This window comes from Delphinapterus leucas, chromosome 20 (genome assembly GCF_059928025.1).
Source record: "Delphinapterus leucas isolate spDelLeu-1000000601 "Yukka" chromosome 20, BTC_Dleu_Yukka2, whole genome shotgun sequence".
Taxonomy (NCBI): Eukaryota; Metazoa; Chordata; class Mammalia; order Artiodactyla; family Monodontidae; genus Delphinapterus; species Delphinapterus leucas.
Genome location: NC_143148.1, coordinates 41,393,369 through 41,420,909, shown reverse-complemented (window position 1 = coordinate 41,420,909; position 27,541 = coordinate 41,393,369). Strand labels below are relative to the sequence as shown.

Genomic DNA, 27,541 nt, shown 5'->3' with positions numbered 1-27,541 from the left:
TTTTGGATTATATCACAGACATTTGATTATTATATTTTGAAACTCTGGTCTTGTTTAAATCCTGTGAAGAATGCTGATTTTTGTTTTGTTTTGTTTTACAAGGCAGTCAGCCTGATTGGGTTCAGGTGGCAAGTTGTGGCCTGTCTTCTGTGGGTTGAGAATTCAGTGTCAATTGTTTCAAAGCCGTTGCAGTGCTAATTGGATCTTTCCTTTGTGTGTGCCGCCCAATGGCCGATCTGGGACCTGTGTGGTGACCTGTCCCATAGTTCAGTTCTTAAAGTCTTTATTATGCTGTTTAGAATCAGATCTTTGCATGTACAGCTTGGAGTGGGCCCCGCGTTTATAAGCAGCTTTATGGATTCGCTTTCTCTTTCTGCTGTCTGCTTGGTACTTTCCAGTTCTCTGTAACTCCCCTTTCAGGTCTGTGTCCAGAAAGCTGCCACTTTAGTTACTATTGTAATTACTCTCACTACTGTTTGTCTGGGGCCAAACAGTGGGAAGACAGGGATAGAAAACAGCAACGGGGGTTCACCCATTCTCCTGGAATTCTCCTTCCTCTTGATCATACAGGAAGAGTCCCCTCCGTCAGTTTCAGGCATCTTCAGGCTTCTGTTGCTGCAGCTGCTTATGCCACTTCAGGCTTGCCTGGGGTCTGAAATAGGAGAGAATGAAGGGGAAAAAATAAAACAAAAAACAGAATTTCCTCCAGTGTTTATAGTGTGAAGAATCCCCTTGCCCACATCTCCAGCCAGAATAGGAGGGATTGTCCTGGGGCTCTCTCTGTCCACACCTGGTTCCCGTTTCTGGATTTGAGGCTGCTTTGAGTCTAAGCTGGGCAATCTTGGAGGAAAAATAGGAAACTGACTGCCGGCTCAGTGGAACTTTGAATTCTGGTCTTCTTCCCCCATTTACCTACTACTATTTATTTTTCAGAGTCGTGAAATAGCTGCTCCATGCATTGTTTCCAGATATTATAGCAGCATTCAGGGTAGAGTGTACTTACTCCATTAACTGCAACTGGAATTCCAAAGTTGTGATATTTGGAAGCTTTCGGATATGTTTTTATTTTTATTTATTTATTTATTTTTTGCAGTACGCGGGCCTCTCACTGTTGTGGCCTCTCCCATTGCGGAGCACAGGCTCTGGACGCTCAGGCTCAGCGGCCATGGCTCACGGACCCAGCCTCTCCGCGGCATGTGGGATCTTCCCGGACCGGGGCACGAACCCGCGTCCCCCGCATCGGCAGGCAGACTCCCAACCACTGCGCCACCAGGGAAGCCCTGATATGTTTTTATTTAGCAAATAGGTTACTGGCTTGCAGGCTGCTAGGACCTTGGTCTGCTCAGGCTAGAGGGAAGTTAGAATGCTGTGATATTTTGGTTTGTTTATGTTGTTTATTTTTGAAGTAAGGACGTTTAAAATATCACTCTGGATATTCCTGGCATGTGAAGGGAATCATAAAAATATCCATTTTAATAAGTTTCGGACTTAATATCTTTTCAAACTAATGAATAGACTTCAGCCTGTAGATGTGAAAATGGAGGGTCCTAGATGAGAAAAGATTTGTGATCACTCAGCTCAACCCCTGCCACCAAAATTTGTCGTTTACTTCTTCTTAGCTTCAGCAAGACTAATGTCACGTCAAGTCACCAGGTCTGTTTTCACTTGACCTCTTTTATCAAGTCTGCTTTCTGCTCTTCTGTATTCCTGCAGCTTACTCTTTGAACCTTAAATATGCACCAGTTAGAGTCCACCTTATCACATGTTGGGATGATTCTGAAAGTTCTCATTTTAAGTATTAACAGTTCCAAGCCTCTTATCCACAAATATGCTAAGTGATAAGCTAGGCTTGTATGTTTTCTCCCAAATAATTTCTAGAAACTTAAGTGGGCAGGCGTCATCCCAAAGGCCCTTCGCCTGAGTCCATATTCTAAGCTGACTTGAAACATTAATTATCACCCTTTGGATTGTGTCCAGTTACCTGTAGATATGGTTTACTGGTCATCAGATGCATGTTCATTCCCAGTTGCTTGGTCAGTCACTGACCAACTCTTTACTGAGTGCCTGTTGGGGGTGGCTGTTGGGATAGAGCAAGGAACCAGATGGACATGATTCCTGAGACAGGCGCCCCCCTGGAGTAAACTGGAGTGAATACAGGAGCAAGGTGGGTGATGAGGCACTTTAGCTCATCAGCAGGGGAGGCTGAGGCTACAGAGAGAATTGAGGCTGCAGGGCAGCCTGTGGTAGGTGCTTGGAGGAGATGGAGGGGAGGCCTGCAAGGCAAAAGGTTGTGGAGGAATCAGGAAAAGCATCTCAGAGGAGCTTGCATTTTTCTTTTTATCTGCTTTTTTTAAACTTACTTTTTAAAGAAATCATAGGGGCTTCCCTGGTGATGCAGTGGTTAAGAATCTGCCTGCCAATGCAGGGGGCGCAGGTTCGATCCCTGGTCCGGGAATATCCCACATGCCGCGGAGCAACTAAGCCCTTGCACCACTACTGAGCCTGCGCTCTAGAGCCCACGAGCCACAACTACTGAGCGCACGTACCTAGAACCTGTGCTCCACGACAAGAGAAGCCACCACAATGAGATGCCCGCGCACCGCAACAAAGAGTAGCCCCTGCTCGCCGCAACTAAAGACAGCCCTTGTGAAGCAATGAAGACCCAGCACAGCCAAAAATAAAAACAAATAAATAAATAAATTTATTTTTAAAAAAAGAAAGAAAGAAATAATAAAAGCAATACTAATTTATTTTAGAAAAAAATCAGAAAACATCAGTAAGTTAAGAAAACAAGTTTCCTGGAACCTGACTAATCAGAGGTGAGCATTATTCACATTGCACATATAATACTTTTGTCTGTGTGTGTATTTATTAACATGCGTAAATATGGGTGTGTACATACACATGCACAAATACATGCACACTAACTACAAATTGATTTATAACACAACAATTTTCTACATGCCTTTCTTTACCAATAGGCTTCATAGCATTTTCTTTTTTCTGTTTTTCTTTATTTTTAATTTACATACAATAAATTCACTTTTTATAGTGTACAGTTATGATTTTGACAAACATGTATCCATGTGTCCATCACTGCATAGCTCAGAATGCTTTCATCACCCCTCAAAATTGTCTCATGCTGCAGTTTTGTTGTCAGTCCCTCTCTCTACTTCGATCCAACCCTTGGCAACCAGTGAACTTTTTTCGATCCCTGTAGTTTTGCCTTTTCCAGAATGTCACGTAAATAGAATCATACAGTGTGTAGCCTTTTGAGCCTGGCTTTTTTCACTTAGCATCATGTATTTGAGATATTCTTCTATGTTGCTACACGTATCAATGGTTTGATCCTTTTTATTGCTGAGTAGTGTTCCATTTTATGGACATACCACTGTTTGCTTATCCATTTGCCCATTGAAGGACATTTGGATTGTTTCCAGTTTGGGGGCGATTATAAATAGAGCTGCTATAAACATTTACATTTAGGTATAGGATCATAATTTCCATTTCTCTAGGGCATTTACCTAGGAGGGGGATTATTGGGCCATATGGCAAGTGTATGTTTGACTTTATAAGAAACTGCCAAGCCATTTTCGGAGTGGCTGTACTATTTCACATTCTTACCAGTGGTGTATGAGCGTTCTAGTCACTTTTGCACCTTACCATCACTAGATATTGACTTATAATTTTTAAAAATTATAGCCATTGTAGTGAGTGTGAAGTGGCATGTCATTGTGATTTTAGTTTGTATTTCCCTAGTGGCTAATTATGTTAAGGATCTTTTCTTGTGCTTATTTGCCATCTTGGTATCTTCTTTCATGAAGTGTCTGTTCATATCTTCTACCCACTTTTTTTTTTTTTTTAAATATTTATTTATTTACTTTGGCTGCACCGGGTCTTAGTTGCAGCATGCAGACTTCTTAGTTGCGGCATACGAACTCTTAGTTGTGGCATACATGCAGGATCTAGTTCCCTGACCAGGGATTGAGCCCAGGCCCCCTGCATTGGGAGCACAAAGTCTTACCCACTGGACCACCAGGGAAGTCCCTTCTACCCACCTTTTAATTGGGTTGTTTCCTTTCTCTCTCGCTTCCTTTCTTTTCTTCCTTTCTGCCTCCCTCCCTACCTACCCCCCTCCCTCCCTCCCTTTCCTTTCCTTTCCTTTCCTTTCCTTTCCTTTCCTTCCTTTCTTTCATCTCTTCCTTTCTCTGTCTCTTTCTCTCCGTTTCTCCCTCCCTCCCTTTCTTTCTTTCTGTTTTATTTATTTATTTATTTTTTGGCCACGCTGCTTGGCTTGTGGGATCTCAGTTTCCTGACCAGGGACTGAACCCAGGCCGCAACACTGAAAGTGCCAAATCCTAACCACTAGACCACCAGGGAACTCCCATGGATTGTTTTCTTATTGTAAAGATTTGAGAGTCCTCTATATATTCTGAATATAAGTCCTTCAATATTCTTTTTATTTTTAAAATTTTTAATTTTATTATTTTATTTATTTTATGTATATATATATATATTTATTTATTTATTTTTGGCTGTGTTGGGTCTTCGTTTCTGTGCGAGGACTTTCTCTAGTTGCGGCGAGCGGGGGCCACTCTTCATCGCGGTGCGCGGGCCTCTCACTGTCGCGGCCTCTGTTGTTGCGGAGCACAAGCTCCAGACGCGCAGGCTCAGTAATTGTGGCTCACGGGCCTAGTTGCTCCACGGCATGTGGGATCTTCCCAGACCAGGGCTCAAACCCATGTCCCCTGCATTGGCAGGCAGATTCTCAACCACTGTGCCACCAGGGAAGTCCCTCAATATTCTTTTTAAATTTAACTTTTTATTATGGAAACTTTCAAACATTTACTAGTATTAATCGGGGTTCTCCAGAGAAACAGAGCCAATAGCATATAAAAGATTTATTATGAGGAGTTGGTTCATGTGGTTATGGAGGCCGAGAAGTTCCTTGATCTGTCATCTGCAGGCTAAAGACCCAAGAAAGCCAGTGGTGTAATTTACTCCGAGTCTGAAGGCCTGAGAACCAGCGGGGCTGGTGATGAATCCAAGGGCAGGAAAAGATGTGATGAGATGTCCCAGCTCAACAGTGAGGCAGGAAAAAGAGACAAATCCCCCTTCCTCTTTTATTCTATACAGGCCCTCAACAGACTGGATGATGCTCAGCCACTCTGGGGAAGGCAGTCTGCTTTACCCAATTGATTCGAATGCTAATCTCACCTAGAAACACCCTCACAGACACACCCAGAAACAGTGTTTAATTCGGGCGCCCTGTGACTCACTCAAGTTGACGCATAAAATTAATCATCAGGTAGTATACCTTTCACCCAGCTTCAACAGCTATCAACATTTTGCATTTTCGTTTCTTCAAGTCCTCTCCTTTTTTTGGCTGTAGTATTTTAAAGCAAGTCTCAGACACCACAGCATTTCAACTGTAAATGCTTAGTATGCGTCCCTCACAGTTAAAGATGCTTTTCCCCAAATGATACCTTCACACTTATCACATCTAAATAATTAATAATCTTAATAATTCCTTAGTATCATTTAATATCCAGTATGTGTTCATTCTTCTCCAGTGGTCTCAAAAATGCCTTTTTGGTTTGAATGAATTAGGATCTAAACAAGATCCACACATTGCTTCTGTTGCTTTGTATTTTTAATCTCTCGTAGTCTGCAACAGCTTCCCTCTCCTTTTATGCTGTTTATTTGTTGATGAAATGAGCTAATTTGTTACGTAGAATTTCCCACATTTTGGATTTGGCTGATGGCCCCTCTAGTGCAGTTTTAACACATTTCTCTAACTCTTCTATTTCCTGTAAGCTGGTTGACTCTAGAGGCTTGATTTGGGGGGAGGGGGCCTGCAAGAAAGCTTTATAGGTACTACTGTGTATGTCCTACTGCCTCCACATCAGAAGGCAGTAGGGTCTCACTGCCTCACTTTTTAGAGACAAGAGGCTGATTGGTGGGTGTGTTACGGAACCCACACCAAGCAAAGCCAATCTGTTGACACCGGGTTGTGGTGAAGGAAAGTACAACATTTATAGCAGGGTGCCAAGCAAGGAGAACGGGCAGCTCATCCTCAAAAGACCCAAACTCCCCAGTGGTTTTCAGGAAGGGTTTTAAAAAGCAACATTAGTGTTACCCGAAAAACTGGGTTTGCCTCTTGGTGGGTGTCAAACCAAAAGACACAGCCAAGCCAAGACTGGGAGAAAGAAGGATTCATTATTATTTGCAGCAAATAGGGAGGACACCAGGGATCTTTCCCAAAGCAGTATTTCCCCCTCCAACAACATAACTGGGGAAGTTTTAAGCTAAGGGTTCATGCATATTCATGAACGGGCTTGGGTGGTAGACAGGGTCCAAGCTTTAGTTGATTGAAATCTCAAGGGTCAGAAAAGGTCAACCTCATCATCCCTTAGGTTCCAGCCCATCTGGTGCTTGAGCACTTCAGGCTAATCTTTATCATTGAAACAAAACTGGGAGTCTTTACAACTGGTAAATTATCTTTGCTACTGTTACTTCTCTTGCCAGCTAACAGTTGTGTGTTTCTGCATTCTTTTGTTCCCTTAAGATCATTAATAATCAGACCTGTTCAAGGGCAAGCATTGTGCCCAGGCTTAGATCACAGAATGGCTTAGGTCAAAAACGGCTTCTCTTATGTCAAGAAAACCATGCCTTGTTTTCTTTCTCTAGAGACCCCCATCCCCCACCCTATCTGCTTACATTAGGGGTGAGGGTTGCAGGGCGCATGATCAGCTCATGGACTTTCTTCTGATTAGTTGGTGGTAACAGGGTGATGTTTTGGAAATCTTAATCGTCAGCCAGTCTGGGGGCTCCGTGCTTGTGAACTACGTGTAGTCACCAAACTCCACCTGGGTGTGGGTCTTAGTTTTCTGCAGACTAACTCAAAGGTATGCATCAGATTGTTATCTATATCCCTTGAGGAAGACTCTGTTTTACTGCTGAACTATTGTCTAAGTCATGATTGGGAATTCCCTGGCGGTCCAGTGGTTAGGACTCCACGCTTTCATGGCAGAGGGCGTGGGTTCCGTCCCTGGTCAGGGAACTAAGATCCCACAAGCCACGTGGTACAGCCAAAAAAAAAAAAAAAAGCCATCATTACTTTTCTTGCTTAACTGCTTTTCCTTTGTTTCTGCATTCCCTCTTTTCTCTAATTAGTAACTGTTGAGTCTGCTCTTTAGAAGACCTAGGAGACTAAAGCCTTCTTCTACAAACAAGAGCCAGGGGCACAGAGGGGCTTTTGTACCCAGGAAAGTCCTGCAGAGTCCTGGTTTCAGTCCCCCCTTTTCTCTGACACTCCTCAGTCCCGAGGGGAACAGGGGCGAGACAAGAAAGGGCATAAAGTTTTGGATAGAGAGGTTAATCATAAACTCTGCAGGGGAACTCAGTTTTAGGGGGACTTGGTTTCAGATGCAAGTGTTGTGAGTCTGATGTCTGATCTATCTATTTAAAATTCCTCATCATCCTTTTACCTAGTAGCCGAACAGCCATTAATGAGCAAGGCCTAGGTCACTGATCCCCATTGGAGGTGGGAGGAGGTTTTGCCCCCATCCCCCAGGGGACATTTGACAATATCTGGAGACAGTTTTTGGTTGTCACCACTGGGGTTGGAGTGAGTGCTGGCATCTAGAGGGTAGAGGCCAGGTATGCTGCTTATACATCTGCAGTGCACAGGACCATCCCTACAACAAATGATCTGGCCCACAGTGTCAGTAGTGCTGAGTTTGCAAAAACCTTGTACTGGAGTACAGGGTGGGTACAGTGTGGTTATCAGAATTTTGAAACGATCCCCCAATGCACCAAGGATGTGAACCACTGGTATAGACCAAGAGCTACAGGAAATCAGAGAGAGAGAGAAGACTGGTTTGGGCGGAAGAAAGAGCCAAGAGAAAGCTTTCGTGGAGGATGACTCAAATGGAAGATAGAAGAATGATTTTGATAAGTGAACAGACAGAAAAAAAATCTTTTTGGTTGAGTCCAGCAAAGTTAACATCTTCTAGTTTTCAAATGGATTGAGAAACTCTGGCCTTTGTCCATTACAAAATGGTGATTTTCTAAATCTATCCATCCTTCTGCATTTATTAGCTGGAATTCTGTAAGGAACTTTCCCTCATTATCCATTTGATTACCCTGAAATACAGTTTGTACAGGAAAGGCAAGGTACATGCTTGATTCTTTTCCTTTATCTATCAGTTTTCGTAATAACAAGCTGATGCTTTAGCAACTTCCAAAGGTGAATGAACAATGGGCTTTTCCCCCTGGTAATGTCCATACAAACTTGTGAATTTTTATGTATTTAATATATCTCAGTATTTTGTGGTCATCTAAAAATATTTTGAAATAATTTCAGTACTACATAAAGGTTGCAAGAGTACAGAATGATATATACTCTTACCTAGATTCTCCAAATGTTAACTTTTTACCACATTTGCTTCATCCTTTCTACTTTCCTGTTTATGTGTGTGTATGTACACATGTGTATATGTTGTTTTTTGTTTGTTTGTTTGTTTTGTGGTACACGGGCCTCTCACTGTTGCGGCCTCTCCCGTTGCGGAGCACAGGCTCTGGACGTGCAGGCTCAGCGGCCATGGCTCACGGGCCCAGCCGCTCTGTGGCATGTGGGATCTTCCCGGACCAGGGCACGAACCCGTGTCCCGTGCATCGGCAGGCGGACTCTCAACCACTGCACCACCAGGGAAAGCCCCATATGTATGTTTTTATAATATTTTAAGTCTTTTGAGAATATGTTGCAGACTTGATGGCTCTTTATGCCTAAATACTTCAGAATCCTTAAAGACAAGACTACTTTTTAAGTAACCGTAGTACAATGATAGAAGTCAGGAAATTAACGTCAATACAATACTATTGCTAAACTATACACCTTAGTCTTGTTCCCTGGTTGTCTCAAAACTGTTCTTTATAGTACAAGAAAGTCCTGGATTGGTGTTGCATTCACTTGTCATGTCTCTTTAATCTCCTTCGGTCTGGAGCCTTTGTGTTTCATGACATTGACATTTTGGAAGAATACAGGCCAGTTATTTTGTAGAATGTCCCTTAATTTGGGTTTGTCTGACGTATTCTCCTGTTTAGATTCTGTTTGTTTTGTAGTATTGTCAGGAATACCACAGAGGTATTCTTTTCAGTCCATGGTATTAGAAGCAAATGATACAAATTCGTTTCTGCACTGGTGATCTTAACTCAGTTAAAATGATGTCTTCCAGGCTTCCCTACTGTGAGGTTACTGTTTTTTCCTATGTAATTAGTAAGTATTTTTGTGGAGAGATACTTTTAGACCATGTAAATATCCTGTAATTTCTCCAGCATTTCACTCAGTGGTTTTAATATCCATTGATGATTCTTGCTTGAATCAAGTATTGTTATGATGGTTGCCAAATGGCAATTTTATAAATCCATTGTTCTTTCTGTATTTATTAACAGGATTTTCAGTCTTACAGAAGAGTTTTCCCTTCTTCCCTGTTTGTTTATATCAGTGTGGACTCATGAGTTCATATTTTAGTTGTGGGCTTTAATACTTAATTATCATTATTTATTTTGATGATCGAATTGTCCTGGATTTGGCCAATGAGAGCCCCTTTGAATTGGCTCCAATGTCCTTTACACATGTTCCCTTCATTCTCTAACACAAGGTTTCCAAGCTCATCTCAAACTCTTCTTCCTCAGCCCTGCAATTCTCCAAGGAGCCCTGGTTCCTTTCAGTGAAAAAGAATGGTATTTAGAAACCAAGATTTGGATGTTATTTTAATTAAATAAATAAATGAATAAATAAATAAATACTTTGATGCTTATATTGTCCTCTTGTTGGCCATTGGCATCCCCTTTGAGTTCACTTGTGTCCTTCTGACTCAGTCTCAGTAGTCTTTAATAGCATCCTCACTTTCTGATATGCTTGTCTTGTGTACATCCTGTCCCAGACCTGGAATCAGTCATTTCTCCAAGAAGTGTCCGTTCGTTAGTGGGAAATAATATTTAGGACCTTTTGGACTTCCCTCCCATTTAGGTTACCACAGTGCATTAGGTAGAGTTCCCTGTGCTATACAATATGTTCCCATCAGTTGTCTATTTTATGCATAGTATCAATAATGTATATGTGTCAATTCCAGTCTCCCAGTTCCTCCCACCCCACCCCTTTCCCCCTTGGTATCCATACATTTCTTCTACACGTCTGTGTCTCTGTTTCTGCTTTGCAAATAAGATCATCTATACCATTTTTCTAGATTCCATACATATGCATTATATGATATTTGCTTTTCTCTTTCTGACTTACTTCACTCTGTATGGCATTCTCTAGGTTCATCCATGTCTCTACAAATGACCCAATTTCATTCCTTTTTATGGCTGAGTAATATTCCATTGTATATGTGTACGACATCTTCTTTATCCATTCCTCTGTTGATGGACATTTAGGTTGCTTCCATGTCCTGGCTGTTGTAAATAATGCTACTATGAACATTGAGGTACATGACTCTTTTTGAATTATGGTTTTCTTTGGGTATATGCCTGGTAGTGGGATTGTTGGGTCATATGGTAGTTCTATTTTTAGTTTTTTAAGGAACCTCCATACTGTTTTCGATAGTGGCTGTAGCAATTTACATTCCCACCAACAGTGTATGAGGGCTCCCTTTTCTCCACACCTTCTCCAGCATTTATTGTTTGTAGATTTTTTCATGATGGCCATTCTGACTGATGTGAGGTGATACCTCATTGTAGTTTTGATTTGCATTTCTCTAATAATTAGTGATGTTGAGCTTAAATTTTTATTTATTTATTTATTTATTTATTATTTACTTTTGGCTGTGTTGGGTCTTCGTTTCTGTGCGAGGACTTTCTCTAGTTGCGGTGAGCGGGGGCCACTCTTCATTGCGGTGCACGGGCCTCTCACTGTCGCGGCCAGTCTTGTTGCGGACAAGCTCCAGACGCACAGGCTCAGTAGTTGTGGCTCCCGGGCCTAGTTGCTCTGCGGCATGTGGGATCTTCCCAGAGCAGGGCTCGAACCTGTGTCCCCTGTATTGGCAGGCAGATTCTCAACCACTGCGCCACCAGGGAAGCCCTGAGCTTAAATTTTTGACTCCTAAAAATTAGATGTAGAATTACTGTGTGACCCAGCAGTTTTACTTCTGGGTATGTACTCAAAAGAATTGAAAGCAGGGACTCAAATGGATATTTCTACAGCCATGTTCATAGCAGCATTATTCACAGTAGCCAAGAGGTAAAAGCAACCCAAGTGTCCATCAACAGATGAATGAATAAACAGAGTGTGGTATATACATATAATGGAATATCATTCAGCCTTCACAAGGAAATTCTGACATATGTTACAACATGGACACATTTCCCCACAAGAGTCAGCTTGGTGAAGACAGAGGCTGTGTCTGAGTTCTGCTGGACCTTTCACATAGTAATGACAACAGCTACCATTTACTTAACACTCACTGTGTGCTGGGCATGGCGCGAAATGTCTTACGTTTGACCCTCGAAGCAGCCATAGAGGCCCAGAGAAGAGAAGCGATGTGCCCAGGGCACAGAGCTAATAAGTGGCAGAGCTGAAATCAGAACTCAGGATTGTGAGACTCCAGAGTCCCAACTCTTTAACTACTATGCTGAGTGCTATTGCTAATGGCTGGTGGTGCCGTTGACTGCATCAGGGAAGGAGATTTCTGCTCTCACATTTGTGGGTGCCTGGGAACATTTAGGTGGAGATGCCCAGTGGGACAGTACTGTAGCCTGGATCCGGGGCTCAGACTAGAGAAGTAGATTTGAGAGTGGGAGTCAGGATCAGGGAAATCTGTTGGGTACACTTATCTGGTGAGAAAGCAGCAGAGGGAAAGCCCTGGGGAGCACCCACCGTTTGCGGGCTGGTAGGACGGGAAGGGAGTGGTGGAAGCCACGGGTGGATGGAGGGGTGATCAGTGCTGTGGCAGCCAGTGCTGTGAGGGGTTCAGGGACTGGGTTTCACCTCAGCTCTGCTGGAGACTTTGTGATCCTGGATGGGTTGCTTAACATGGTTCCCTCATTTTCCTCATCAATAGCATGGGGTTTAAAAACGATGCTCCTGAGCCTTCCCTGGTGGCACAGTGGTTAAGACTCCACCTGCCAATGCAGGGGACACAGGTTCGAGCCCTGGTCTGGGAAGATCCCACATGCCGCGGAGCAGCTAAGCCTGTGCGCCACAGCTACTGAAGCCTGTGCTCTAGAGTCCGTGAGCCACAGCTGGTGAGCCCATGTGCCACAACTACTGAAGCCCATGCGCCTAGAGCCCGTGCTCTGCAACAAGAGAAGCCACCGCAATGAGAAGCCCGTGCATCGCAACGAAGTAGCCCCCGCTCGCCACAACTAGAGAAAGCCCGCGCGCAGCAACGAAGACCCAGCGCAGCCAAAAATAAATAAAATAAATAAAAAACAAACAAACAAAGAAGGATTTTTCTCTTGAGGTGATGAAAATGTCCTGCAATTATATAATGGTGATGGTTGCATAACTTTGAATATGCTAAAAAAAACACTGAATTGTATGTACACTTTAAATGGATGATTTTTATGGTATGGGTGAATTACATCTCAATTAAAAACAAGCAAACCGGGGCTTCCCTGGTGGCGCAGTGGTTGAGAGTCCGCCTGCCGATGCAGGGGACACGGGTTTGTGCCCCGGTCTGGGAAGGTCCCACATGCCGCGGAGCAGCTGGGCCCGTGAGCCATGGCTGCTGAGCCTGCACTCCGCAACGGGAGAGGCCACAACAGTGAGAGGCCTGAGTACCGCAAAAAAACAAACAAAAAAAACCCAAGCAAACCAACCATGTTCCTCCCAGGATTGGATGGAGGTTAAATAAAAGGGGAGAATCATGTGACAGTGCCCAGCACAGCATCTGACCCACAGTAGAAGGACTCAGCAAATGTTGGTTTTTTTAGGAGGGCCACCGGATCACACATTCTAGGGGCACTGTCCTTATTGTCTGTGGCGCTAGGGACACCAGTTTACAAAGACTCTGCTGAACCGTAGTGCCTTGATTTGTGTGCTAAGGTGTGGAGGAAGGTACCTGAGTCTCTTAAGTCTCTGAATGTGTGCGCAGGGCCCTGGGCTTCGGCCACTTAAGTTGGCTCCTCTCCTGCGGGACCCTTCCTCAGTTGGATGATGCTGAGGTGCTGGGGGCCTTTACGGCTGTAGGTCTTAAGGCTGAGTTGGGTTTTCTAGGCGCACCTCCTCCTGGCCTCTTAAAGTATGCAGGTCGCTATTTTGGCCTAAATTAATCTTTAGCAAAAAGCTGCTCATGGCCTGCTGGTTTCTCATTCACTGAGAAAAGCTGTCCCCTTTTTCCCATCTGTCAAGGTGGTTTGTCAGAGATGTTGGGGCCGGGAGACGCCTGGGAATTAAAGCAGAGAGAGCAAGGAGCGGGTGTGTGTGTGGGGGTGGGGGGGTGGGGGTTGCGTTCTGCTTTTGAATCACTTTGGGGATGTGACACTGCTTCCCGGGATTTCAGCTTCATGCATGAAGCTAGGATATGAGAAAGGAAGGGGGAAAAGAAAATCCAAATGCCAGCAGTGTAGTTAAACATCTTCAGATGTGTATGGTTTGAAGGCGCTTGTTTCCTGTGTCCTCTACATGTGCATTTTTTTTGCTCCATTACTAATTTAAATGGTCTGAAAATGTAACTTTTTGGCCAGGATGGCATTTGCAGTAGAATGTTGTGGGCATTCTTTTGGCAAAAAAGATGCTGACCGTCCTGTGGTTTTCTGAACTCATGTGCAGTTATATCATCAACCACATAATAAAGTTTTCTAGACTTTTTTTTTTAAAAAAACAAGGAAATGTTTTGCACTTCATTGGATAATACTGTTTGTGTGCTTTAAGTTGTTGGATGTCCCCAAATAAGCCTGTTTTAATTTGTCTGAGACTGTCATAGGCTATGGCCAGCCATTGCCAACAAGTAACGTGTGGGTTTAATACGTGTGCATTAGAGCTCGCTTATGCTGTTAAGTATAATAATTTATGTGAAAGGTGAGAGTCTTGACAGAAAAAGAAATCGAAATGCAGTCTGCTGAGTTCAGCTCCTAACTTACATATGGCTTTAGGATTCCAAAATAGCAAAATTATTTACACAGGAGAACCCAGCTTGAAAAACACGTCAGAGCACTGGCTGAAGTGGGCCTTGTGACATTGGGCCACGCTCAGACCAACCAACAGACAGCTCCCTGGAGCAGCAACAGCCTGAGTCCTTCTGTCCTCAGTCAAAAACAAAGCCCTCAGAGGTTTGAAGTGACCACAGCCTGGAGTGTGGCTGGCAGAACTGGCCTCTCCGGTCCCCTCTTTTCTTCTGACTGCCCGGAGCCCTTGGCAGCCTCCCTCTCTTTTGTCCTCATCTCTTCCTTCTCAACAATCAGGAACGTTATTTGCCTCTGCCCCTAGGCCCCTTTGCTTAACTACTGCCTAATTAGTGTTCCCTGCCGGCCTGGGTGGCTGTAGCTCCTGGGGGCATCCCTGCATTTCCAGAGCGGGTAGTTTTCTTTTAATTCTCTGCATCTCTCAAATCTGTACCTTGGACACTGTTTACTTAGCTGAAGAAAAACAATGGAACCAAAGATCACTGCGCAGAAAGTATTGATTGAAGGTTAAATAACTTACACCTGTAATTAGCTCCTTTGTTTCAGAACTAAAAAATATTTGCTCATTGCTCTATTGTCTCAGGGGAGAGGAGGGTAATACCTTAAATCTCCCTTCCTCTTGGGATGGCGTCCCTTGAGTGGAGCAACTCATGGATTATTTTGCTTAAAAAAAAGTGAGATGTTACTGTTGTTAGATCCCTTTGAGTAATCAAGTTGTGTGCTTTGTCAGAGACCTGCGTGACACTGGCTCCCCGGGTCTCCTGCTGTGTTCATTGAAGAGAAATTATACACTGATGCTTTTTCCCATGGCCAAGGGTGTGGGGAGGTTCTAGACCCTGGATAAATCAACCATTAGGCATCTGGTGTAGAAGAAGGAGGTATATGGAGAAACTACCTTTGGGGCCTGGGACAGGGCTTCTGGGCCACTCCATGGAGGTGCGGTCATGAGCATCAGAGATGACAAATGGACCTTGCCCAGCATAGGGCCTGAGAGCATCCTTATTACATTAGTGATGCTCCCTAAATGCAAGCCATTGTCAATCTGAGGTGCCTGGCACTGCACAGCTAGCTATTTGAGACCCTTTGCAGATCAGGCCGCATGGCTTCTGGCCTGGGAGCTTACACTTTAAGGTGATCTGTTGTTTGGCCCTATATGGAGCAACTTCAATTCCTTGGCCTCCAGACTCAGAAAGATGGAAGGGAAAGGGCTCCTGTGCCTCTTCTGCAGTTCTGGCCCCAGGACCCAATCTAAGCATCCACTGTGAGTGATAAGAATGGAGCTGCTTCCTGAAGTGCCCTCTGCTGCCCTCTCTGGGTTCTGTCTTCTGCACATCGTGGGGTCTTCCAGAAGAAGTGGCATTTTAACAACTTGCCTGTTGGATCTTTGTGGCTAAATACAAGCCATGTCTCATCTCTCAAATAATTTTTCAGTACCGGTGGAAGAGAGACATTTTAATTTTGAACGTGCTAGAGCTGATTAGAGTTTGGTCTGATTCTGAAGGTACTTTGGACCTTGCTCTGTGTGTGTGTGTGTGTGTGTGTGTGTGTGTGTGTGTATCACTCAGTTAACAGGGTCCTTACTGGTTGCTACCCTGCTGAGTAAATGAGCTTCTGTATTTTAGTCTGTGCGTTTAAATTGTGTATGACCTGACAAAGTTGAATACTGACCAGCACAAGCTTTTTGTGTTTCCCAAACTCATTTCTCTCCAAACACCACTATGTAGTAGTTTTTTTCCCCACTATGTAGTATTAATAGGTGTGGAATAGCTGAGGAATAAAAACATTCTGTGTTCAGGTAACATAATCCGCACATCAAATAAAGGTAAACAGGTTTTTTTTTTACCGTGAGCCTTTTCAGAACTGTTAATATGCCGATGTGCTGTAAGGACCCCAAGACCAGGAGGGATGTTGTTATGATGGAAACAGCATGGGGCTTAGCGTGAGAAAACCCAAAGGTGGGTGGCCATGGGGACCACACCGAAGCACACTGTGCGAATTCAGGACTGCTTCTCTGCAACTGGAAGGGTCAGACTGCCACAGTTTTCAAACTTAAAGTTTCTTTTTAAAAAGCACAACAGAAATATTTTCCCAGTGTATAAACCAGACTGCTGATTTGCAAGCTATGCTTCCTGTAGTGTTGGTTCAGGAGTCTATTAACAGGTGTCCTGTTCTTTGGTCAGAAGAGTTTAAGAACCTCTAAAACAAAGGTACTTGGGTGAGGGGCTGGGTTCTGTCCCTACCCTCCACCTCACCCCCAACCAAGGAACTCAGTTGGAAAGCTAGGCACTACCATGCACAAATGTTCCTCTCTTGCTTTTTCTCTAACATCACTGAGTCCAGTGCTCTCCAGGAAGCCTTCTAGAGCCTTCTGCTGTTCCCCAAACCCTCAGTGACCCTCTGCCTTCCAAACCTCAACCCCTCCCTGAGCTCCTGGTACCTGGTTAGTTACCTGTCTGTGCGTGTATCATGGGGTGTGTTGGCTGGGTTGGAACAGACTTTGAGCACAGCAAGCCCCCAGGTGCCACCAAGCTGTCAGGGTCACTGAAGAAGTTGTCTGGCTACTACATAGGAGCCACCACGGATTCACGTTGTGACAGACATCTTCAAATGGAGAGTCATTTTTGCACCTGGTGGTTTTTAAGAGTCCTGAAAATTGTTTTTATTTTAATTTTATTTATTTCCCCCCAGTTTATTTATTTATTTTTGTCTGCGTTAGGTCTTCGTTGCTGTGTGCGGGCTTTCTCTAGCTGTGGTCAGCGGGGCCTACTCTTCGTTGTGGTGCACGGGCTTCTCATTGCGGTGGCTTCTCTTGTTGTGGAGCACGGGCTCTAGGCACGTGGGCTTCAGTAGTTGTGGCACGCAGGCTCAGTAGTTGTGGCTCATGGACTCTAGAGCACAGGCTCAGTAGTTGTGGCACATGGGCTTAGTTGCTCCGTGGCATGTGGGGTCTTCCCGGAGCAGGGCTTGAGCCCATGTCCCCTGCGTTGGCAGGCGGATTCTTAACCACTGCCTCACCAGGGAAGTCCCCTGAAAATTGTTTTTGAATACTGTGATTTTTGCTTGCAGGTGTATTTTAAAATGAGCTTCATTAAATCCTTTGATAAACTGGTGATCAAGGAAGGTTAGGATTTTGTCTAACCTTCCAAGATGCCTTCATAGATACCCAGGACAGTACTGTTCACTTGGGAGGCATGAGGGGAGAGTCCTTGCCATCCCATTGGTGAGAGTAAGGCTGCCCTTTTTCTTTTCCTTTCTTTTTGTTAAAAGAAATTTATATTTAATTGTTTTTTTCTTTTTTACTGAAATACAGTTTGTTTTATTTATAAGTGACAACAACAACAACAACAAAAAACCAATGGACAGTATTTCAGAAGTTGGAAAAAGTGACACTTTTTTTTTTTTTTTTTACTGAAATAAATACAGTGTGAATTATTTATTTTAAATTAAGCAAACAATATTGTGTGAGTTTCAGGTGTACAGCAAAGTGGTTCAGATATGTATATATATTCTTTTTCAGATTCTTTTCCATTATAGGTTATTATAAGATATTGACTATATTCCCTGTGTTAAACAGTACATCCTTGTTGTTTATCTATTTTATATATATATAGAAGGCTGCCCTGTTTCTTACGTGCCCACTCCCTGCACTAAAAGTGCAATGGTGGCCAGGAAACAGGATGGTCTGAGGTCAGGGAGGCCTTGGAGATGATGAACTCTTCTGATAAAGAAATGGGACTGACATAGATTTGGAGAGCGACTTTCATTTTCCATTAAAGTATATAATGTCATTTTAAAATATTCATGAATGGTTTCAAAAGAAATAAGGAATGATTCTTAGAGGTCACTAACACGTAACTCATAATAAATCTGGATGTTTCCCCAAAGTGTTTATATACATAAAATCATTTCATTTTTAAAATAAAAAGATGTACTTGTAGAAATTTTGGAAAATAATAGAAGCCTAAGTTAAAAAAAAAAATCTATCCACAGTCCTACCACGTAGATAAATCCCAGAAATTCCAAATATTTTATGCTTTTCTTTGTTAGTTTAAATAACACAGGCATGGACTTCCCTGGTGGTGCAGTGGTTAAGAATCCGCCTGCCAATGCAGAAGACACAGGTTCGATCCCTGGTCCGTGAAGATCCCACATGCCACGGAGCAACTAAGCCCGTGCGCCACAACTATTGAGCCTGAGTGCCACAACTACTGAGCCTGTGAGCCACAACTACTGAAGCCCATGCGCCTAGAGTCCGTGCACCGCAACAAAGAGTGGCCCCCGCTCACCACAACTAGAGAAAGCCTGCGTGCAGCAATGAAGACCCAATGCAGCCAAAAATAAATAAATAAATTTATATATAACATAGGCAGTATCTTTACCTTGACAGTCTGTTAAGAATTGGTCTGTAAAACCATTTGGATCGGGTGTCTTTAAGAGTGAGTGGCGTGGTAATATTCATCCTGTAAAAATTTGCAGTTTTGTACTAAATACCCAGGACCTGTTGTGCAAATTTAACATTATGCCAAGATGCCCTTCCTAGTCGGCATGAGCTGGATTATGCCGAAGTAACAAACAAACCTAAAATCTCCATGACTTAACCCAAGGGAGGTTTCCTTCTCCCCTATGTTACACACTCATCTCAGGTCAGTTGGGAGCTGGCTGCCCATCAGCCTTACTCAGAGGCCACCCCCACTAGGAGCACTGTTGGCTGGCGGGGGCGGGAGCGTGGTGAAATTGCTCACAGTTCCTGAAGGCTGCTGCCAGAAGTACCGTATCTTATCCACTCACCTTTGATTGCCCACAGTCAGAAGCAGAGCCAGGTTTTGAGAGGCTGGAGACTCATATGACTTTGGAGACCCACTCTAAGGAAAAAGATAGGAAATTAAAAATATAAAACTGGGTGCAATAATGACTATTTAAGAATGAGAAGCATACAAAATTACAAATTCTAAAAGTGTTTTCTTTCTGTTTTTACTTTTGGCCCTCCACTAAGATCGATGGTATTTGAATTTCAGTATGATCAGTTAATTCTGAAAAAGTAGACAAAATCGATCTGAAATGTAGGGGTACACAAGAACAATTCAGGTTTTAGTTTGCCACTCCATTGTATTGAGCACCATCATTACACAATCAATATACTCTTACACTGCATACATCAACTTACTGATGAATGTGTGTAGGAAGTTGTCATTGGAACATTTGTTTCTTCAGGCTGTTTCCATTCGTGGGAGGCAACTTTGTGTGCCATTTTATTGGGGACTGTCAGACTTTATCAGTTCAAGATTTGTCAGGTACTTTGATGTAATCTGATACATGGGGATGCATAAATTGTAATAATCTCCCACATATATGTAGTTGCTCTTTATAATACCACTGCTGGAATTTCTTTTTTTAATTTTTTTTTTTTTTCTTTTGGCCGCATCGCATGGCTTGTGGGATCTAAATTCCCCAACCAGGGATTGAACTCAGGCCCTCGGCAGTGAGATTGCGGAGTCCTAACCACTGGACCACCAGGGAATTCCCTGAACCCCAGAATAATGATAGATTCTATTTCATGTGATTCCCACCGAAAAGGGAGGAAAGGTATATAGTGTGTTTATAATTGCATACTCTGCATTATTGGATATATTCCTGATAGGGCACAACTTCCATTTAGGCACCAATGAAAACAGAATTGTCCACTTACTGTTTTGGGCGTTTGATGATCTGAAGAATTCTCCTTCTAAAGAATGCTAACTTCTGGCTCCATATGTTTCAAACCCCGTTCCCCCTTCACCACCCACACTTTTAGTTTGGCACTGTCAGACACATTGATCTTGTGAATTTTAGCACCTTTTTCTTCCTCATGATGTCAGATCAGAGGGAAGGCTACAATAGCCGTACATGAAAGTGACCACCAAACCCAAACTCACCGTCTCTCTCACTCAGCTTCCAGTTAGCCGGGACTTTCCTGGTGGTCCAGTGGTAAAGAATCCGCCTTACAGTGCAGGGGACGTGGGTTCGATCCCTGGTCGGGGACTAAGACCGCACATGTCTCGGGGCAACTAAACCCGCGTGCTGCAACTACTGAGCTCTGGTGCCTCAACTAGAGCCCGCGTTCTGCAAATACAGAGGCCATGCACTGTGGAACCTGCGCGCCGCAACTACAGAGCCCACACGCCCTGGAGCCTGTGTGCCACGACTAGAGAAGAGAAAATTCGCACGCCACAACTGGAGAGAAGCCCGTGTGCCGCAATGAAAGATCCTGCCTGCCTCAACAAAGGAGCCTGCATGCCGCAACTAAGAACCGACACAGCCAAAAAATAAATAATAATTTTTTAAAACTCCTAAAAAGAACCCCAAAACTTCCAGTTTGCTGAATCCCCAAAATGCTCACTGTTACTCCATCACCACCTGGGAAAAGGAGTTGTGATGGATGGGATGTTGGGAGCATAAGCTTCATCATCTTGAGAGCAAATCTGCCCCAGGAAACTCCGCACAAATCTCCAACCCTACAATGTGCCCCGAGAGAGGAGAACGGGATGTACTGTGAACCATGCTGGTGTTAACACAGCCCTTCAGAAGGGTCCTGATGGTTTTCACTCCCACCACTGGTAACAGGGGGGTTATGAAATTTTTAAAAGTTTTATGTTACCTTAATCAGCCAGCTATGTCCCCCCCATCCCCCGCTTTTTGATGTTGGCAGTCATAATTAGCCATAGTTGTGGAAATCTGACAATGTTTTAATATCAGTTTACTTATCAACAGTGCAAATATTTGCTCCTGGTCAGTTGGTAGATGCTACACGGAAAGGGCTCCCTTCAAGGGCACACCCGTGATCTCCCGATTAGCAACTGCAATAGCTATTCCTTATTTACATCTTTTTGAACATCTCTGTGCAATTTTCCTTGTGTATTTGTCTACTGCAGAATTGTTATAAGTTGAATTACTTTTGATTCTTTAGGTGCTTTGAAGTTGTTGGCTTCCAGTATAACTTTGAGTCCCTATTTCTCCCTCCCTCCCTCCCTCCCTCCCTCCCTCCCTCCCTCCCCATACCACGTGGCTTGTGGGATCTTAGTTCCCCAACCAGGGATTGAATCCAGGCCCTCAGCAGTGAGAGCATGGAGTCCTAACCACTGGACCACCAGGGAATTGCCCCAGTCCCTATTTTCTTATTGGCCAATTGATAGGTTTTGCTTCAGCAGTGATTGTTAGATTTCAATGTGCTGGAAGAAATTTGATTTGCTGTGCCAAAGTGCAGGCAAATAAAAAGTATACTGCTTACTAGAACTTATGGTCAATTCATCTATGACAAAGGGGGCAAGAATATACAATGGAGAAAAGACAGTCTCTTCAATAAGTGGTGCTGGGAAAACTGGACAGCTACATGTAAAAGAATGAAATTAGAACACTCCCTAACACCATACACAAAAATAAACTCAAAATGGATTAGAGACCTAAATGTAAGACCGGACACTATAAAACTCTTAGAGGAAAACATAGGCAGAACACTCTTTGACACTTATATGTGGAATCTAAAATATGACACAAGTAAACTTATCTATGAAACAGAAACAGACTCACAGACATAGAGAACAGACTTGTGGTTGCCAAGGGGGAGGGGGGGATAGGGGAGGGATGGACTGGGAGTTTGGGATTAGTAGATGCAAACTATTATATATAGGATGGATAAACAACAAGGTTCTACTGTTTAGCACAGGGAAATATATGTATAACTGAATCACTTTGCCAGTAGAAATCAGTACATTGTCAACTATACTTCAATATAATAAATTTTATAAAAAGTGTACAGCTTATTAGAGTATTCAAACCACCTAATGACCTATCAGTGGGGGATTGATTAAATTATTGTATGTATATAGTTGTGCATATGTATGTATCTGTATCTTTACACATGGCAATACTTGTGATATTGTGGTTTATAATAATGAAATATATATTTGGTCTTCATTCCATTTCTGGCACAGAGCTCTTAAAACCCTTGGACTTTCCTAAGTGATAAGAGGTGTTTGATATTGATATTCTTTTTTTTTTTTAAATTTTTGGCTGCATTGGGTCTTTGTTGCTGCATGTGGGCTTTCTCTAGTTGTGGCGAGCAGGGGCTTCTCTTGTTGCGGAGCATGGGCTCTAGGAGCACGGGCTCAGTAGTTGTGTCTCCTGGGCTCTAGAGCGCAGGCTCAGTAGTTGTGGTGCACGGGCTTAGTTGCTCCGCAGCATGTGGATCTTCCTGGACCTGGGATTGAACCTGTGTCCCCTGCATTGGCAGGCAGATTCTTAACCACTGTGCGACCAGGGAAGTCCCCTATTTTTGATATTCTTAACAGATCCCTTCCAGCCACACCTGAGTTTGTGTTAATGAGATGACTTTTGGAAAGCTCCTAAGGATGGGGGCTGGTTGCCAGGGGAACCAACCAGGTGATGAGAGGGTTGGAACTTTCAGCCTTAGCCACTGACCTCTGAAAAGGGGAGGGGCTCCAGATTAAGCTTTGTAAAAAGTCTTGAACTCAAGGATTGATCTTCCAGGTTGGTGAACCAAAAACGCATCCAGGTGATGGGGGGCGGGGGGTGCACTCCAAACTCCAGGGGGACGGAAGTTCCTGTGTTTGAGACCCTTCTGGACCTTGCCCTGTGTATCTCTTCATCTGGCTCTTCAGTCGTATACTTTAATATCCTTTGTAATAAATCTAGAACCTTCTTAGACCTTCCGTGGTCACTCTGCCTAAAATTTCGAACACCCTTGCCTGGTTACATTTCATTCTCCTTACCTGCTTTGATTTTTCTTCTTTGTATTTATCACTGTCTAACATGCTACATTATTAATCTACTTTTAAAAACTCCTTCATTAGCATATGAGCTAGAGAGCAGGGAATTTTGTCTGTATTTATTGAATTGCCTATTGGATTTGCATATTCTTGAAACCATTTTTATTTTAATATTTAAGAATGTAGATGTTACCTTCCCACACAAATACGGTTGAAGTTAGCATACCAGAGACATTTGTAACTCTATACTGATGTGTGTTATTTCTTGCCCAAGATTACTAGGTCCAATTACAGGGGTAAAAAAAAAAAGAAAGAAAATTTTTTTTAGGAGTTTCCCTTATATGAACTCTTTTCTTTGTGAATTGATTGCAAGTCAGGCATGTAATTCAGATTGAGAATGAAAGTGTCTGGTTCTGTAGAGAATTATAAGGAGAGCCATTAGGAGAAGCACAAAGTATGGTGTAAGGCCCATAATTGTTACGTGTTGACTTCGAATAGAAATATGGAAAGACCACATATTGTTAGAAAGGCATGGAAAAAGCAGAGCCTCCCTTCCTTTCATGTGGAGACTGACAAGTCCGTCAGGAATTGTTGGGGTGGGTTTGAAGAGGCTCCCCGGGCCCCTATTCGCTGGCTTTGTGCAGGTTAGTGAGCTTGGTGCCTTGGGAGTGGAGGGAGATGGACTGGCCCCTACCCTCAAAGAGCTCAGGAGGCAGAGAGATCCATGGTGGCAAGTGTGATAGATGGAACGCAACCACAGACGTGCAAGCTTTCCTGGGAGAGGGTAGGATCAGTCACGTCTGGTGGGGAGAGGTGCAGTCAGGAAGGGCGTGGGGAAGATGTGAGCTGAGCATGGCACTGAAAGGCATGAGTGGGACTCCTGGAGGTGGAGAAGGGCCCCAGAGCAGCCTGTGCCTCCTATGCTTCCCACACTTCTGTCATCTAGGGATGTTGTCCAAAAAGCAGACTGTGACTCTGGAGGTCAAGGAGGGGAGGCAGAGATTCTGCATTTCTAACAAGCTCCCTGGTGATGCTGACGTTGCTGGTTCTAAGGACAAATCTGGAACCACAGAGCTGCCTGCCTGTGCTTCCTTGACTTTTGGGGGGGTCCGGCCTGGAAGCTCTGGCACAGGCTTGACAGGTAGTGGGCAGCGAGGCGCTTGGTTGCGGAAGTGGGGTACAGACCAGGAGCCCAAGACTGGTCTGGTTTTAGGTGTAAGACCACCTGACTTCTCCTTGATCACAAGGCCACTAACTCAGCCTCTCTGCCACCTCCTGTTCCTGAAATCTCCCTTTGAAACTGGTGATTTCCATTGATACCTGTTTGCTTTCATGATCTCTCATCGCTTGGGACATACTGCTAGAGTGTTACTTTGGTCCTTCCAAAAGAAATTGATTCTATTGTTTGTAGATTTAAAATGTTTTTATAAACTGCCAGGCTGTCTCTTTATCATCAAGTCCAATGATAAACTTTTTAAAAGCATGGCTCATGAGTTAATTAGGTGGGCCTTATTTTTGGGTGGGACTTCTAAATGGGGGGAGGGGGTTATACAAATCCTTCTCCTAAAGCCATCAAGGGTCTCAGTCAGCCTGTGTGACCTCAGCTGAACCAGCAGGGTAGTTGCAGATGCCACCAGGACCCTGCTCTCTTGATGTTTGGCATCCTTGTGGTGGAGACTATACGTGAGAAGCGTGTGTAGGCAGTGTCCACTTACTCGTGGCAGAGGCAGACTAAAACCACTGAGGGCATGTTCCTGTTTGCTTCCTCACGAGGAGCTGCACGGCACCAGCCTGGTGTCAGTGTCCTGTGGTGGGGCTTGGTTGTTCACATGAGGAATCTGATCCTTTCATTAAGCCCCCTATACCTGTTCTTGGGTAAGAATTGGATCAGGTCACATTCCTGACCGTGATACTGCTGTCCCCAGGGGAAAAACTCCGGTGCTGTATGTGGCGGCGGCGGTTGAGTTTTATTTAAATGCTGCAGACACGTGTGTCCACAGATGTGTGCTGAACGTACACGTACATGTGTGTTTGTAATTTTCTTCCCAGATTTTGGCCCTGATTGCGTTCATCTGCATAGAGACCATCATGGAGTGCTCCCCGTGTGAAGGCCTCTACTTTTTTGAGTTTGTGAGCTGCAGTGCGTTTGTGGTGACTGGAGTCTTGCTGATTATGTTCAGTCTCAACCTTCACATGAGGATCCCCCAGATCAACTGGAACCTGACAGTGAGTAGAAGTCACGCTCTCAGATTAGGAAAGCATCGGGTGCTGCACGGCTCCCAGGGAAAGCAGGAATCAGTCCATGGCATGTTTGGTTCCAGCTCATTTTGATACTTAAATATTCCATTGTAATGCAACTGTGAAATTTTAAATTTCCTTACTGGGTTGAATAAAATGACTACAAAATTAATGGAATCTTCACTAATGATAGAAACAGAACAATTATTCTGACCCCTTTAAAGATGTCATTTCGATTTTGGGGTCCTCTGAGAAGATTGGTTATGTTGATATTTATAGAATATGGGAAAGAGAACATGGAATTAATACGCTTGCATATTTCTCACACTGGACCCAAAAGCTGATTGCAAAAATATTGATTCAGGAAGAATTGAAAATATGAATGAAATTGCCATTAACTTGTGAAACCTAGGAATATTATTAAATTCAAAGCAGCTGGGAGGTCCCAGACGGTTTGCTGGTTTGATCAGAGAGTCTTGAGGAAATGTGTCCTCTTCCCTCTGTGGTTTGGGGGTCTTAACTCTGTTTGACAGCCTTACCTTCTGACTGGCATAGGCATCTCAGGGCCGGTCACTTCCAGGCCCCTTTTCCTGGGCTTGTGTAACTTGTCCTTACTGTGCCAAACGGGAAAGGGAACTTCACAGCCCTCGGTTTTCTTGATATTTCTTTGCAGATCAGCACGTGCAGGAGCTCACAGGGAACCAGTTAGGGAGACCCAGGCGAGCACTGTCAGCTGCCTCTCCTTCTGTGCCTGGGGGCGGGTGGGGGGCTCTGAGGCCACCTGCCCTCATGCAGGCTCCTCTCTCGGCGGCCGGTGCTGGGTGTATGCAGCACCGTGGAAAGTGTGGCCCGAATGCAGGAGCACAGGAGGAGGCGGCCTGGGCTGGTCACCTTGCCTGGCGGGGCCACTCCCATGGTGTTCATGTGGGGGACCAAGAGGAGATGGTTTTCGTCACAGAGTGCTCTCTGTGTTGTTCAGACTCTTTTAGGAGGAAAAATAAAAAGAGGATTGGACTAGAAAAGTTGTCAGTTGCAAACTCAGATGGTTTTGTCCTCCCAGCATTGAAAACTAAGAAAAAAGCTCTAAAACCTCAAGATACTGGAGGCATTTTGTCGGGTTTTGGTGACAGATTTTAATGTCTCACCTCTTTTTAAGATGAAGTCTGTGTTATCCATAAGAAAATGCTTACAGAGTTGGGCTCTAAACTGATAGTGTAATGAACAGGTAGCGCAAGAGAACCTCACAAACCCCCCCCCCCAACTAACACGCAGGCTCCATGGGGGCAAGGTCATTGTTGTGGGGCAAGGTACGTTGGAAACCCAGGTCCCCGGGAGTTTCTAAGGCCACAGTAAATACTTTCTGAGGGAGGGGCTGGACCGGGCTGTGAATGAAACCATGATGGAGATCCTGTTTGACAAAGAAGCAGCTGCTAGGATGGTTAAGACCCAGGGGCGGGGCTTCCCTGGCGGTCCAGTGGTTAAGAATCCGCCTTCCAATGCAGGGGGCGCGGGTTTGATCCCTGGTTGGGGAACTAAGATCCCATATGCTGCGGGGCAAGAGCCTGCATACCGCAACTAAGACCCGACGCAGCCAAAAAAAAAAAAACCAAAAAACCCCACTGGCTTTAAGTTAGGCTGACCTGTCTGCATTCAAGTCCAAGGTGGATCTTAAGAGCTGTGTATGACCCTGGGCAAGTCACTTAGAGCCCCAAGTTGAGATGATAATATTTTTCTTACAGGGCTGTTTTAAGAATGAAATGAGACAGTGTGTATAAAGGCTCCAAAGCAGTGGGCGCTGTTGCCAGTATGAGAAATATTAACCTTACTGTGAGTCAGAGGCCCTTGGTGTCTGTCAGCCACGTCATTCTCCTGTAAATTTCCACCAGCTTTGACTTCACTCCCTTAATTCTGTCTTACCTACTTATTTGACAGCCATAAATCTGTTAGACGACTTTATACTTCACTATATTATATAACATAGGCAATTATAGCCATTAGCTTGTAATAATTTATAATGGAGTGTAATCTGCAAAAATACTGACTTACTGTACTGCACGCCTGAAACTAACATAATATTGTAAATCAACTACATTTCAATTAAAAAAAAGGATCACTGGGAATTCCCTGGCAGTCCAGTGGTTAGGACTCTGCCCTGTCACTGCCACGAGCCCAGGTTCAATTCCTAGTTGGGGAACTAAGATTCCACAAGCTGTGTGGCGCAGCCAAAAAAATAATCAGTTAGTTAGGTAATTAATTAATTAAAAAAGGATCACAGATCACCATAACAACAGCAAAAAAGACTTCATACTTCAGATTTCTAACTAATTCATACTGGCTTTTATCTTATCTCGAGAAATACCTATTTGTTGAGCTTTCTTAAATCCTGATTTTTCTATTTTAACCGTGAAAGA

General features: G+C 43.9%; 1 protein-coding gene across 1 annotated transcript in view; it reads left to right on the top strand.

The window, feature by feature from the left end:
• The window catches only part of CMTM4 (CKLF like MARVEL transmembrane domain containing 4), a 68,307-nt gene that overhangs the window by 26,348 nt on the left and 14,418 nt on the right, over positions 1–27,541 (top strand). The window contains exon 2 of the mRNA XM_022583536.3: positions 24,942–25,118. Within this exon, the coding sequence (XP_022439244.1) occupies positions 24,942–25,118 (177 nt within the window). The remainder of the gene's footprint in view (positions 1–24,941; positions 25,119–27,541) is intronic.